This window comes from Cryptomeria japonica, chromosome 1 (assembly GCF_030272615.1).
Source record: "Cryptomeria japonica chromosome 1, Sugi_1.0, whole genome shotgun sequence".
NCBI classification, from domain to species: Eukaryota; Viridiplantae; Streptophyta; class Pinopsida; order Cupressales; family Cupressaceae; genus Cryptomeria; species Cryptomeria japonica.
The window spans coordinates 522,624,925-522,639,417 of NC_081405.1; the positions used below are offsets into that span (position 1 = coordinate 522,624,925).

The window sequence follows — 14,493 nt, forward strand, 5'->3', positions numbered from 1 at the left end:
GAGCTTTAGCAGAGCTGTGGGCTCTATTTATGCTTTGTTTTTCCCTGTTTTGGGAGTTCAGAACTTTGAAAGAACAATTAAGTTTTCTTAGATAGAATTTTAGCCTATTAGCTGTTGTTGTTTTCCTAAGGAAAGGTTAATCAAATTGTGTATGCAGCCTTTGTGATGCCTCTTTTCAATATGCTTTGATAGTTTTTTGTGCTTTTCCTTGTAATTCTGATGACTTTAGAAATACATATCTATATTTTGCACTTGTTATCTAGTAGATGCGTGACTGATATTTCTTTATGTTGCAAAGGAATCTTAATTGTGTCTTAATTGTGGTTATGTTTGGATATGTAAATTGTTGAACGGGATTTAAGATCGCATATTTCTGGGTTTAATATGTCGTTAATGCTTTCACAGAATGTTTAGGTGCATCGCCTAAGTAGTTTAGATCATTTTTCTCTAAGTTTCTTCTTTCCCTTTTCCCAAAACTATTAGGAAGAGTCGACTTCTTAAATTCGAAGGTCATTCAGTGAGTCTCATGCAATAGGTCCTCCATCACTGAATTTCCCATAAAGATGTTTGCTTTTAAATTAAAATTTAGAGTCAACAGTTCTTTTTTCTAGCAGCGTATAGAGAGGTTTATTTCATTAGGCTTGCCTTCTCCATTCCCCGCTGATGGTTCTGTACTGGGGGTTGAACAAGTATTAAGTCAGGTCGAGCGTTTGCAATAGGACAAGACTTTCATCCAGCGCCTGAATGATCCCACCTTGGCAAAAGAGGTTGAACGTCTCCTGCACCCCCTAGCTCAGCTCTATGCACTCTTGAAGTTGGTCCATGATGAACCAGTAGGCTTGCCTTTTGATGAAATTATCTACTTGGATCAGCATTATCAGAATCTGGAAGCACAAGTATTGCCCTCCAAGGAAGATTGGTCCTCATTGCAGCAGGTCTTTGACCTACTCCGCCCCATCCTGGCATGAAGTCTGGTCTCCGAACCAACAATTTTGGGTTCTTGCATTCCGCAGGCGGAATTCCCCCTTTTAGTCGCCAAGAAATGTTCACATTATTTTCAGTTGAAGTCCACGGGCGGAATTTTGATCAGGGCGCCTTTTTCCTTTTTTAACTTTCCGATTGCGCTCAACGTACGGGCCAAATGTCATCTTGGCATTGCCCCTGATGGCCCACGTTTTATGTTCGAGGTTTGGAGGAACATGAAGTTGCCAAGTGGATCAGTTTTTGATGACTCGATTTTTTGTTGGACCCCACCCTGTATCTTGAGAAAGATGATGACACATGGCATCTCCGCGCTGTCGATATTATTTCTATTTTGATGCCCTTCTGTGGGGGTCCCCCTGAGATGCCATGTGTTATTTAGGGTACGTTGTCTGCCAGGCTACAGTTAGCACAAACTATTTTCTATTCAGGCAGGTGTGAAGATCGTCGCGACTAAATGGGAGTAACGACCTTAGAGGCCATTTTGCTGGGTGTGTTCTTATGGGATGCCACGACAATGTTTTTATGTTTCAAAGGTGGTTGTGCATGGCTGGCAGATGTTTGAGTTGTTAGCAGAGCTGTGGGCTCTATTTATGCTTTGTTTTTCCCTGTTTTGGGAGTGGAGAACTTTGAAAGAACAATTAAGTTTTCTTAGATAGAATTTTAGCCTTTTAGCTATTGTTGTTTCCCAAGGAAAGGTTAATCAAATTGTGTCTGCGGCCTTTGTGATGCCTCTTTTCAGTATGCTTTGATAGTTTTCTGTTCTTTTCCCTGTAATTCTGATGACTTTAGAAATACATATCTAAGACTCTGTCGATTAAACTATGTTTTGCACTTGTTATCTGGTAGATGCGTGATTGATATTTATTTATGTTGTAAAGGGATCTTAATTGTTTCTTAATTGTGGTTCTGTTCGGATATGTAAATTGTTGAATGGGCTTCAAGATCGCATATTTCTGGGTTTTATATGTTGTTAATGCTTTCACAGAATGTTCTGGCACATCGCCTAGGTAGTTTAGATTATTTTGCTTTTAAGTTTCTTCTTTCCCTTTTCCCAAAACTATTAGGAAGAACAGGCTTCTTAAATCCGAAGGTCATTCAGTGAGTCTCGCATAATACGTCCCCCATCACTGAATTTCCCATAAGGCTGTTTGCTTTCAAAGTAAAATTTAGAGTCAATAAGTTTCTCTTGTGCTTCCTATTGAGGTTGGTACTAAGTGCTTAGATGTCATTTTTTCTATCATTCCTACATCAGATCAATTTCATGTGAAGTTGGGACATCCTTGTCTCTCTTACATGAAAACGATCCCTTCTACTATTCATAAATGCTTAAAATTTCCTCATAATGACAAAATCATAACAATTAATCATAGCATGTACCAACCCACGGTGAGGTGTGGAGATGTTAACCTTGATTACTTTTGGCCTACATAATTTGAACCTCTTAAGCCTCGTAGTGATGCTCTTTTTCAATCTTATTAAAAGTGGAAGAATGAGATGATCCTATCTTTAAGTAAGCCTAGAGATCCTAGACCTATTCCTCCTCCACATGATGGACCTGGTCTCCTTCCTACACCTTCTATTCCCCCTTTATATGTTGTAATCATGCCTCCTACATCTTACAAAGGAAAGCGTCTGACATCTCCTATCTTTCAACCTAGTAGACCTTCTCCTATTCGTTCTTCATTAAAGAAAGAGAAGAAGCCTATGTTCATTGATCCTAAACCTTCACAATCCTTAGCTAAAACTAAACGAAATTGTTGTGCGAGAGAACACTGATGGAGACATCATGCTAAGGCTCATGAACTTGCTTCTCAACCTATTTCCTCCTCGAAGACCCCAAATATTGACATGATCCCATTTGTTCAACCTTCATCTAACCCTAGGGAGGAATTTCAACCTAAATCTCCAAGATTAAAAATGCTTAAGAAAGATGATGGTTCATGTTCTATTCATGTTAAAGATCTTATTTTTATTAATCTTGATGAAGAAATGGATGTAAATGATGTTCATGCTAACAATGTTGATGCTAATGGTTCTAATGATGAATATGAACTTGTTGATGTTGACAATGATTTATCTAAACAATTTTCAAAAGCATTAATCCTAGATCCTAGTAGAAAACAAAGTGACTCATCATTAGAGCGTGGTCCATGTTTAGAACTTGTAGTAGATCCATCTACTATGCTCGAAGTTGCTCCTCTTGCATATTGTCCACCTTCCCAAAACAATGTTCGACGAAATTGGAAGGCAAATGATTTGCTTGATTAGCTTCATTCATGTCATAGACTCTCTCTCTCTCTCTCTCTCTCTCTCTCTCTCTCTCTCTCTCTCTCTTGTTCGTAACATTCTTTTATTTATAGCTCACTTCTTCTATTTGTTGTCCCTAGTGTTGTCTACTTGAGGATGATGTAAAGCATTGAAATCTCTTTTGGTCTCTTCCATGTTGACTCAAAAGACATATGTGCCCTTCTTCCATTGTGGTTCTACTTCCTTTGGGGGATGAGGTCAATTCAATTTGCAAATATAATTCATGATATACATTATTTATCATAAGAGCATACTAACCCCAAAGTTAGTAGAAACCTTGTGTTTGTGACCATTATCCTTTGATTTGTCCTTTCTTGGGGGCATATCATTGTGATAATGTGCTTGTCTTTTGGATGCATGTATGCTACCTTAAAGTAATTTCTCCTATTGAGGCATATGAAATCGCTTTAACATGGGGGCATACACTCTGCTCAATGTTTTATTTTATGCACATATTATCACATATCTCAATACTCAAGTTACTTTGCAAACTAAGCCTTTTGCTTTGTAATTTTAGTATTTTTCTTTTTCACGGCTCATAGTAATTGAACCTTACTAGGCTAGCAATCATGATTTTGTCTATCTCTTTCTCTTATGATGTCCCTTTTATCTTGATGTTGAAGTAGTGAGATCCTAAAGTTTGCTAGGGGCTTAGTGTGTCTTGCCTCTTTAATATCTTGATGAAATTTTTCAATGTAAACCTTTGTACTTTATCGAGAGCATGCGTAGCCTCATACTCCCACTAAAATGGGGACTAAATGTAGCATCCTAAATTGTACTCCCTTATAATTTTGTCCTTATTTGGGTCGTCACCTTGACATTTGTGTCTCGAGGTTTGATCAGAGCCCCAATTCTACTCGCACCATGCAAATAACTCATTTTTTCAACATGCACACCTTTCTCCCCAACTTCTTGTGTCCCTGATTGGTTAGGACCACGGCGCTAGCACTTTGGTCCTCCCAATCAAGACCCATTTTGGGACCTCACAATAGTCATTCAATTTGAGCGAGAATTTTGATCCCGTTTTGGATAATGTTGGAAAATTAATTTGTTTTTTCACAGGTATGTATAAAAGGAGGTCTACCCCTCTCATTTTGATATATAAGACACATTTGTTCAATTCATCAAGCATTCAAATTTGAGTGAGAAAGCAACCAGTCTTCTTTCAAGCATTGGAGCAAAAGGAAGGTCAAGATTCAAGCATTGGAGTTGACATTCATGTTTTATATTTATGAAGACTTCATGAAACCCTAATTCCTTGTGGAGACAAACAAAACTCCATAAAAGGTATATCACTAGTGTTTCAGACATTATTCAACATTTCCCTCAAAAGGAAATCATTTCCATTACAATAATTCAATTACATTTCATTTTTATTTCATAGTTAATTCCAAAACCAAGGTTTGACCTAAGGCAAACCCCTATTCCCAACCATTTTCCCTTCTATATTGTGTGCAGGAATAGATACGGAGCTGCAATTCTCAAGATCAACTTTATTCATAGAGATGAACTTGTTCCCCTTTGAACGATGAAAAGTGTGAAGGACCAGAGCAACGAGCATTATGGTCCCAAAAATTAGGATGACCTTATGGAAATTGATCCGAACATTCACATATTGCTTAGATCCAGGTTCATGGCTCGATCTGATGATTGTAGCTCATTATTGATGCACACTTACTCCAATTTCAACGTATTTACCCTAACTTCAACATCTTCACAATTCAACTTAAAAGGTATCAATCTCCATTCCAGTGAATCCACTAATAATTCTCAACCCTATCCTTGTTGATTTGAGGCTAGATCTAGTGGGTTCACCTCTCTTTAATGTGGTGGTCTCTAAGCAAAATAATAGTGGTTTTACTACATCATTGGAGGGATCCCTAATATTTTTGCCATTATAGATGGTAAACAACCCTTCACTATGATGAAGTCTTTGACTTAATCAACAACAGATTGCCTCAATTCTTCTTTTTTATTTAGAAGAATTTTTCTTTAATTTTCAGTCAAAGGAATTCGTATAGGTGAAACACAAGTGCAAGTATGCATGAATGATACTTGATAAAGATGTTTCTGGTCTATGTATTGAGTTTGGCTTCAATTAGACTTGTATGATGGATTTGATTATTGTGCTTGAATGAATCTCCCTGAAGACGCTAGCCTTCGTTATGTGAGAGGATCGCATAAGGGATAAGATAACTGCACCAACTTTCTTTGCTACCTAATGCTAAAAGAGCAAGGCATTTTTCTTTAAATTTTCTATAACTGCACCTATCCTAACAATTACTTGGTTGTGGAAATATTTGCTGATGATTTAACTGATATATTAATTTCATCACTAGCTTTAATATTCTTTGATGTTGTACTACTGTTGTTCTCAACTTTAATATTCTTTGAAAATATTAAATGTAATTAATATAATTTTTGTTGTCAATTGATATCTTAGGATTGAAATTCTATTTTTTTATTTATTTTATGTTTCTTTTATCTATCCAATTCATGTTACTATACCAATCATGATAAAAACACAATAGACCATGTACATAGATTTTGCAAAAGTTGTTTCATATCTTTATATTCTACATAAACATCGCATTCTTCAATGGTTAAATAGTTAATAGCAATTTTACACTTCAACCTTACTAAAAATTGGTAATTAATGAAGATCATTCCTTTTTTAAATATTGAATGAACTAGCATTCACCAAAGGAGCTTAAATTAGGGAATAGTGTAAAGGTGTGGATTTGCTCTTAAGAGCTTGGAGTGTATGTACACCATCATGTATAAGAGTTATTTGAGTCATTTTTTCATAGATTTTAATTTTATTATTATTTTTTGTTAATTTACAATAAAGATTATATTTGTTTCTACAAGGAGTTATTATGCTGAGAGGCATCTACACTGACATACAAATATCCGTAAACAAAAAAAATGATTTTGAATAAATTTGACGTGTATATGATAGGTAAATGCATACATGTTTCAGTTTCTCTATAAGTATTATTTTATTACTCTGAATAAAATAGAATCATTGTCACTTGTCTCTAAGTATATGAAACGGTTACATCTTTAATGAGAGTGAAAATGTGCAACATTATTCAGCTCCATATCCTTCTCGACAACTAATAAACATGCAAGACAATTATGATATCTCTCGGCATTATTTTACGTATATTTTTTTTTTTGAATATAGATATACTAGTATGTATATCAATGAGAACATCAGATAGACTTGACACTCATTTCAAATTCTATTGGGAAGTACATTATCATTCCAACACACCTTTTAAGATACATTCATGTTGAGATCAACAACGACATTATATCTAAATCTCAAATGTGATAAAATTTAACTCTTAACAAATTCTAAAAAAGATATAGTTTCAATTATAATATATAATTTTGAATTTAATTATTTTTCTATAATTTTACAATAAAAAATATTATATGAATTTCTATCTTATATAAAATACATTTATGACACTTAAAAAAAAAAATATGTCCAACAAAAATTTCATACATTAAAAATATAATAATCAACATGCCCATTGAACCTACATATGGGCCGCGACTATTCTGGCTCCAAAACAGACCTTTCGTACAGCGTGTTAGTGACAGGTTAGTCAATCGCAACCGTTAAATGCAAAATCGACGGTGTAAAACGTGCAACTAACATGCGTGTTAGTCCCTCCATACTGCCTTTTTAGAACCAGAATAGACGCATCCCTACATATGTGACCTAGCATTAGGAGACTCTCAATTGATGAATATGTTTCTTACATAAAACGTACCGGCGTTCTTTTCTTGGTAAAATCGGATGCAAATCCCAATTGTTAAAATTACACACTCTGTATATCAAATTTCTATATGTAAGGAGAGATTGATTAATCGCTGAACTTTTACATTTCATTCCCCTTTAAGAGATGCAGGGTTACACCTAAGCTGCGTTATTGCATTCCACGTTTGTAGCCTAGTAACCTTTCATTTGCCGGCTTTGGGTTTGTTTGGATCATGAAGTCATTGGAGTAGAAGTACTATCCTCCACCCGTTCTCGCATAAGTCCAAACAACATCCAAATCAAAATGAAATGTAAGCCCAAGTGAACCCAAACAATAAGGCCCAAGCAATCCATTGCAGCTGTGGCAAAGCAAGGAGGGCCTGAAGGATTTTGTAGGGTTTAGGGTTCTCATTAAATAAATTCAGTAAACAATGGCTGAAACTCTCAAGGTTGCGAAGTGCTTCTCTCGCAGCAGTTTACAGAACAATAATGGCCTTGGCCATAATAGTTTCCAGAATAACGGTGGCCTTGGCCGCAAGCATAATGGTAGCAGAAGAATAAACAAAAAAGGTTTTGTAGTAAATTCCTTTCATAATTTGAAGAGTTTAGCAAGCTTTCCTTTACCCTCATCCTCATCTTCAATACAGAGGACGAGACTCAATCTTAGCCGGTTGCTTCAGAAGGCCTCTGTCTCAAATGTCTCGAAGAGAATGCCCATTGTGTGCATGGCTGCAGATGGTGGTAAGTATAGAAAATTATTTATTCGTTTTTTTTTTCAGCTGCAATTCATTTCTATTCTGAATTTGCTTTTGTTCTAAGTTTTTGGATATATGCTGCAAACACATTTGATTTTGTTCCAACAATTTTCTTAAGAAATTCTTTCACCCCACAGTTAACAGCCAGCATACTCCCCTTTTACACTTTACAACCATAAGAGAAGAGATGCATCCATCCACAGTTGCTGGCAATAGAGGAAGAAAGATGCCATATGCTATGAAATAGTGCTTTTGTTCTTCCCAGTTCTGAGCTCAAGCATCTGTGCCGATGTCTTCTTAACCATAAAAGACTCTTTTTTTCTCAATACTAATGTTCAATTCAGATTAAAATTGACACAATGTCCCAACAGGGGGAAAGGAATTCTAATGGGTAGTTAGTGTAGGAAATTTCTTGATAAGTTGATTTGCTAGATTTGACAATTATCATTTGATTTAATCAACATTTACCAACAAACTAGACGTGTTGCAACTTGTTTGAAGCGCCCTTAACTGTTGTTATTGGATGTTATTTTTCTTGTTCTTTTATGTTTTTATTTTCTATTAAATTATTTCGCAATTCTTGTTTTGAATTATGGGTACAGGAATATCTTTAGTAGCCAAAAACATTGTCTACTCTCGATTTTTCCCTATCTGTTTTGTTGGTGCAGATATGGGGCAATTTTACTGTTAGGGAGTGTATTCCTGTAGAAGGGAAAGGTGTTGATTAGATTGGGGCTGGGGACGGCAAGCAGCTTATTTTCTGGGTTCCTGATAACCTTGTCTATGCAATGCACGTGTAGACAAAACGCTCAATGATTCTGAGTAAAATTTCAACCTCTTCTTTGAGATTTGGAATAGTACAAGCTTTGGTTGTCTTCTGAAATCAGGTACCCAGGATTGTAGTAGCTTAGTTTAATTCTTGCAGCACGCTATGATCATCTTGTGCTCCTAAAGCTTTGTGTGACTATTTTAAAAACCAATTACTCTGCACACCAGATTTGCTATGTTGGGTGCTGACAGTTCATTTTACACACATATAATTCTTTCAGCTATGAATGACTTCCACGTTTTTCTGGCAATTGCGTTTTGCTGAATTGTGTTTGTTGTTGAAAATACTACTAAATTTGTCCACATAAACCATATACACAACTAAATTTTCCCACACAAATTATACCATATACACAGAATTAGATTCCTTGTCTTTAGCTTAGCTGCCATGCCTGGGGGGTTTCTATAATGGGTAGCTTGTGCCAAATCTTTCTTATCAGTTGAATAATGGATAACATTTACTTCTACCCAGGACCATCATTTGACTTTAGAAACCCTGTTACGTTGCAGTTTCAGCCTGAGGTTTTTGTTTGTTACGTAGCCGATTTGTTAATAATTTATACTTTTTAAAATTGTTATTGACTTTAAAAACTCTGTTACATTGTAGTGTTTGTTCTGTTAACGATTCAGTGTTTGTTTTATTTACAAATGGCATAATTTAGTCTGTGATGGTAGCTTTTTTCTGTTAACTGCTTTTTGTATACAATTTTGAGTGTTCTTACATAACCTTTGCTTTGATTTCATTAGATCGTGAGGTGCCACTCTCAGATTATAGAAACATTGGAATTATGGCCCACATAGATGCAGGAAAAACTACTACCACAGAGAGGATATTATTTTACACAGGCAGAAATTACAAGATTGGGGAGGTTCATGAAGGGACTGCTACGATGGATTGGATGGAGCAGGAGCAAGAAAGAGGCATAACAATCACTTCTGCTGCAACAACAGCTGTGTGGAATAATCATCGTATAAACATTATTGATACTCCTGGTCATGTGGACTTTACTTTGGAAGTGGAGCGTGCTCTTAGGGTGCTTGATGGGACTATTTGTTTGTTTGACAGTGTGGCTGGTGTGGAGCCACAGTCAGAGACTGTATGGAGACAAGCAGATAGGTATGGAGTTCCCAGGATTTGCTTTGTTAATAAAATGGATAGACTTGGAGCAAACTTTTTCAGGACTAGAGATATGATAATAACAAACCTAGGGGCAAAACCTCTTGTTCTGCAAATCCCAATTGGGGCAGAGGATAGCTTTCGAGGAGTTGTTGATTTGATCCGAATGAAAGCAATAGTGTGGTCAGGGGAAGAACTAGGTGCAAAGTTCAGCTATGAAGACATTCCAGCTGATCTTTTAGATTTGGCCTTGGAGTATAGGAACCAAATGCTTGAAACTATAGTGGAAATTGATGATGAAGCAATGGAGAAATATCTCGAGGGGGAAGAGCTTGATGAGAAAACAATTAAGAAACTGATCAGAATGGGCACCATAGCCATTAAATTTGTTCCAGTGATGTGTGGTTCAGCTTTCAAGAATAAAGGTGTGCAGCCTTTATTAGATGCTGTTGTGGATTTTTTGCCTTCTCCTCTTGACTTACCACCATTGAAGGGGACTGATGCAGATGATCCAGAGGTGATCCTAGAAAGACGCCCAAGTGATGATGAACCATTTGCAGGACTTGCTTTCAAAATTATGGCAGATCCATTTGTGGGGTCTCTTACATTTGTAAGAGTTTACTCTGGCAAGCTAAATTCTGCATCATATGTGCTTAATTCCAACAAAGGAAAGAGAGAGAGAATAGGACGATTATTGCAAATGCATGCAAATAGCCGTGAGGAAGTCAAGGCTGCTGTGGCAGGGGACATAGTAGCACTTGCTGGCTTGAAGGAGACTATAACTGGAGAGACACTTTGCGATCCAGAGAAACCCATTGTGCTGGAAAGGATGAACTTTCCCGATCCTGTTATTAAGGTTGCAATTGAACCTAAAACAAAAGCTGATGTGGATAAGATGTCCATGGGTCTTATCAAACTTGCTCAGGAAGATCCTTCTTTCCACTTCTCAAGAGATGAAGAAGGCAACCAAACTGTAATAGAAGGAATGGGGGAGTTGCATCTGGAAATCATTGTTGATCGTTTGAAGAGAGAGTTCAAGGCATGTGTTTTTCCTACTTTTCAAACCATCACCTAAGCAAATAATTTTGTTTTCTTTATTTAACTTCCCCAGAATATATTACAACTGTATGTCCTGTGTTTTTTCAGGTTGAGGCTAATGTGGGTGCACCTCAAGTGAACTATCGAGAAAGCGTCTCCAAGACAGCAGAAGTTAAGTATGTGCACAAGAAACAATCAGGTGGTCAAGGCCAGTTTGCAGACATAACTATAAGATTTGAACCTATGGAAGCTGGTGGTGGGTATGAATTCAAGAGTGCAATTAAGGGTGGAGTTGTGCCTAAGGAGTATATACCAGGTGTAATGAAGGGATTAGAAGAGTGTATGGGCAATGGTGTTCTGGCAGGCTTCCCTGTTGTTGATGTGCGGGCTACCCTTACAGATGGATCGTATCATGATGTGGACTCCAGTGTATTAGCATTCCAGCTTGCAGCTCGTGGGGCTTTCAGGGAAGGAATGAGAAAGGCAGGCCCAAAATTGCTGGAACCCATAATGAAAGTAGAAGTTGTGACACCTGAGGAGCATTTAGGAGATGTTATTGGTGATCTCAATTCAAGGCGTGGTCAAATCCACAGCTTTGGTGATAAGCCAGGAGGACTAAAGGTTTGCCATTTTTGTAGCCATAGTATCAACATACTTTTCTGTTTGTCTTGTTAAAAAAAGAGCATTAAATTTTATGTATGTTGTACACATTTGAGAAATTATAACTTAGTATACGATTGAATATATTTTCTTCACAATTGCATTGCATTGGAGAAGCATGCTAATAGTTACAGGGATGCAGGTTGTTGATGCATTGGTGCCACTGGCAGAGATGTTTCAGTATGTGAGTACACTCCGTAGTATGACCAAAGGCCGTGCATCTTATACCATGCAACTTGATAAGTTTGATGTGGTACCTCAGCATATTCAAACTCAAATTTCCACAAAGTCTGAACAGGTTGCTGCATGATGTTTGGGCGAAAATTTTATGAAATTGTATTAGCTGGATGTCCAAGCAATCAATGGGCCATAAAATGATAAATGTATCTAATGCATGAAAATACTATCATTTTGTCTATCTGTTTCATTCGTTGGTAAATTGTAGAAAAACACCATCAGCACTTGTTGATGGAAGAGATCAAAGCCCAAGTATTTGCTACAAGAGTACGACAGTTCAAATCCTAATTTATTTGCATGTGTTGCTATACCTTTGAAGTTATGAAACATTGAAAAGTGACGTGGCATATTAGGTGGGTGCAAAAGCTAGGTATGCACTTGGCACACATAAATGGGCCATAAAATGATAAATATAAATTTCTGAGAAGACGAACAAAGTCAATGCCTAAGTCAAGCAGGATATTTTCGCAACTTCAATTCTGGTCCCAGAAAATACATAGTTAACACTCTAGAGGCATGCATATAAGCCTAGCTCTCAAGTCAAAAGTAATCGCTACATGGTAGAATTCAATAAGAGATTTGCATTCGGTTAGGGACAACACCTCTTGGAGTTTCGACTTGTCTGTCAGATTATTCTAAACAACCAACAAATTCTCCATCCAAAGATCCATTACATGTAAGCATTGTGGCATCTCAGCTTAAAAAAATGCATCATAGCATCCTAGGACAAGTATGTGTCAGAAAACAGTACCTCAATTGAATGACAATCGTCCCTAGAGATAAATCATAATGAGTACAATTGCAAATCAATTTTTAGAGCAAAAAGTATAATTAAGTATAATATTTTCACTGCCACATTTGAGTGAGCTAAAAGAATTGGTATCTATATCTTGCAGTGTTCCATAGGAAGATACCCTCGGGGGTTTGAGTGACACACCCAATGACCCAGTCACAGGGACTTGAAGGGGACGTCCCTTTTTTCAGGACCTGACGGCCTGCTTCTCTGCTTTTAATTTGTTTTAAGTTATTTTAATAGCTGTAACCCCATTACCCAAATCTGGGAATTTTTTTGCTGTCCCCAAATCCTTGTCTCTGGATCACAGCATCCCCTTGCCCCAGAAACTCAGAGAAAGACTGTACTATACATAGTAGAAAATTAGCATAAATATTTGTCAACAAAACAGTGCGCTCTTAATATTCATCCATAATATGAAACATATTTTGTGATGGGAATTGTCAATTGGACTGTACACATCACAACTGTATAAAGTAATTAGCAGTAACATGATCTTATGTTGGTCCCATCTTAACCAGAAACTGACTGGTTCTTTTAGCTGATTACTATCTTGAAATGAATGAAAATTTCAAAATGAAACTTGGATCACTCAAAGATATAAAACGAAGAACAAACAAGCTGCGCTTTTATGATGAAGAAAGTAGAATATTTTGTATGGTTTATCGGTGACATTGTCGATTGCCCCTTACAAAAGTTGTTAAACAACTGTCTTTGGTATCAATCAAAGGGATTGTAAAATTACTTACTATTTTAATTTAAATCATTGTATTTTAGAAGAATATGAATTTCAATTACAATTATGTGCAAATAAACCAAAAAGCAGCCTGTATGAAAAAATTATTCAAGAATTCATGGGAAGAGTACGATAATAAGATTTGACTAAATATGAAGTCATACTATAATGAAATTAAAGGCAACTCAAGTGATTGTAACGAATTCAGCCATGCAAATGATCCCTTTAAAGAGCAACATGTGATCAACAAACTTTTATAATTTAATTTGTATTGCCAAAATCACAATGGTAAAGAAAGCTATTACACTAAATGCTAGAAAATTGAAGATGAAGAGAGTATAATGAAAAATTAAAAAAAATCGACAAATGTATCTTTTGAGATAAATTCCCCTGGAGCTAAACTAAGTTTACCATATCCACAAGGAGCGGCAGTAATCTACCACAAGACATAGGAAAACGTTCACAAAAGTCAATAAAAGAGAATTGAAGAAGCTTATGAATGTGGAGTGTAGCTGTATATGCCATTTCAAGCAAGAATAATTACCTCAATGATATTCGAAATTGAGATGGACTTGTCTGAAACATGTAAAAACTATTATACACAACACAGAATAATCAGCTACAAGTTGCACAGAAACAAAGGAAACTGTAGATCCTTCTATTCATCGTCATATGTAAGTTACACTTTCTCCACATATCACTGATCTTGTAACTACACAGAGAGAGCTCTTTTGGTACCCAGCAAAGAAATACAAATCAATTAACAAGATATACTTTTATGATATGCAAAATTGAATTGGATTCATGGGAAATACATCCAAATCACTATACACGAATACTCATCAACAAAAATACAAATTGCACACAAACGTAAAGAATGTAAATTTTTTTATTATCATCATATTCAATGAACCATTATATCATTAACTCTCTAGACAAATAGAAATGTCTCTGTCAATACATGGCAAAGAAGTAGAAATCTCATGTTCACAGCGTGTCGGTTGAACACTAGGTTCTATCTGTAATTATATATGACTAAATAAGAACTTAAAGGCCTACAATCGTTACCTTTATTTATCAATACGCATATTTTCATTCATAAATATCAATGTAGATAACTGATAAGCATGAGAAATGTTATTAAAATTGCTTTTTACATATAATATCTATCTAGACTAGTCATCATCCATATGGGCGCTGATCAGATTGTTGAAACTAATGTGGGATTCACATGTAGAAGCTGGCTAGGTAGGTGGCTAATGA

At 36.3% G+C, this 14,493-nt stretch overlaps 1 protein-coding gene across 1 annotated transcript; it reads left to right on the forward strand.

Annotated features, from left to right (window-relative positions):
- Positions 1-7,107: 7,107 nt before the first annotated feature.
- Positions 7,108-11,966, forward strand: LOC131060031 (elongation factor G, chloroplastic). Its single transcript, XM_057993126.2, has 4 exons — positions 7,108-7,807; positions 9,397-10,805; positions 10,913-11,425; positions 11,607-11,966. Exons 1-4 carry the CDS (start codon positions 7,498-7,500, stop codon positions 11,772-11,774), a joined length of 2,400 nt encoding a protein of 799 aa, XP_057849109.2. The 5' UTR covers positions 7,108-7,497; the 3' UTR covers positions 11,775-11,966.
- Positions 11,967-14,493: the final 2,527 nt, after the last annotated feature.

Excerpts from the sequence above, each read along its gene's own strand:
- LOC131060031 (XM_057993126.2), top strand. The coding sequence starts at position 7,498 with ATGGCTGAAACTCTCAAGGTTGCGAAGTGCTTCTCTCGCAGCAGTTTA. Across the intron at positions 7,808-9,396 it reads GTGCATGGCTGCAGATGGTG|ATCGTGAGGTGCCACTCTCA; the intron begins GTAAGTATAGAA and ends TGATTTCATTAG. Across the intron at positions 11,426-11,606 it reads ATAAGCCAGGAGGACTAAAG|GTTGTTGATGCATTGGTGCC; the intron begins GTTTGCCATTTT and ends ACAGGGATGCAG.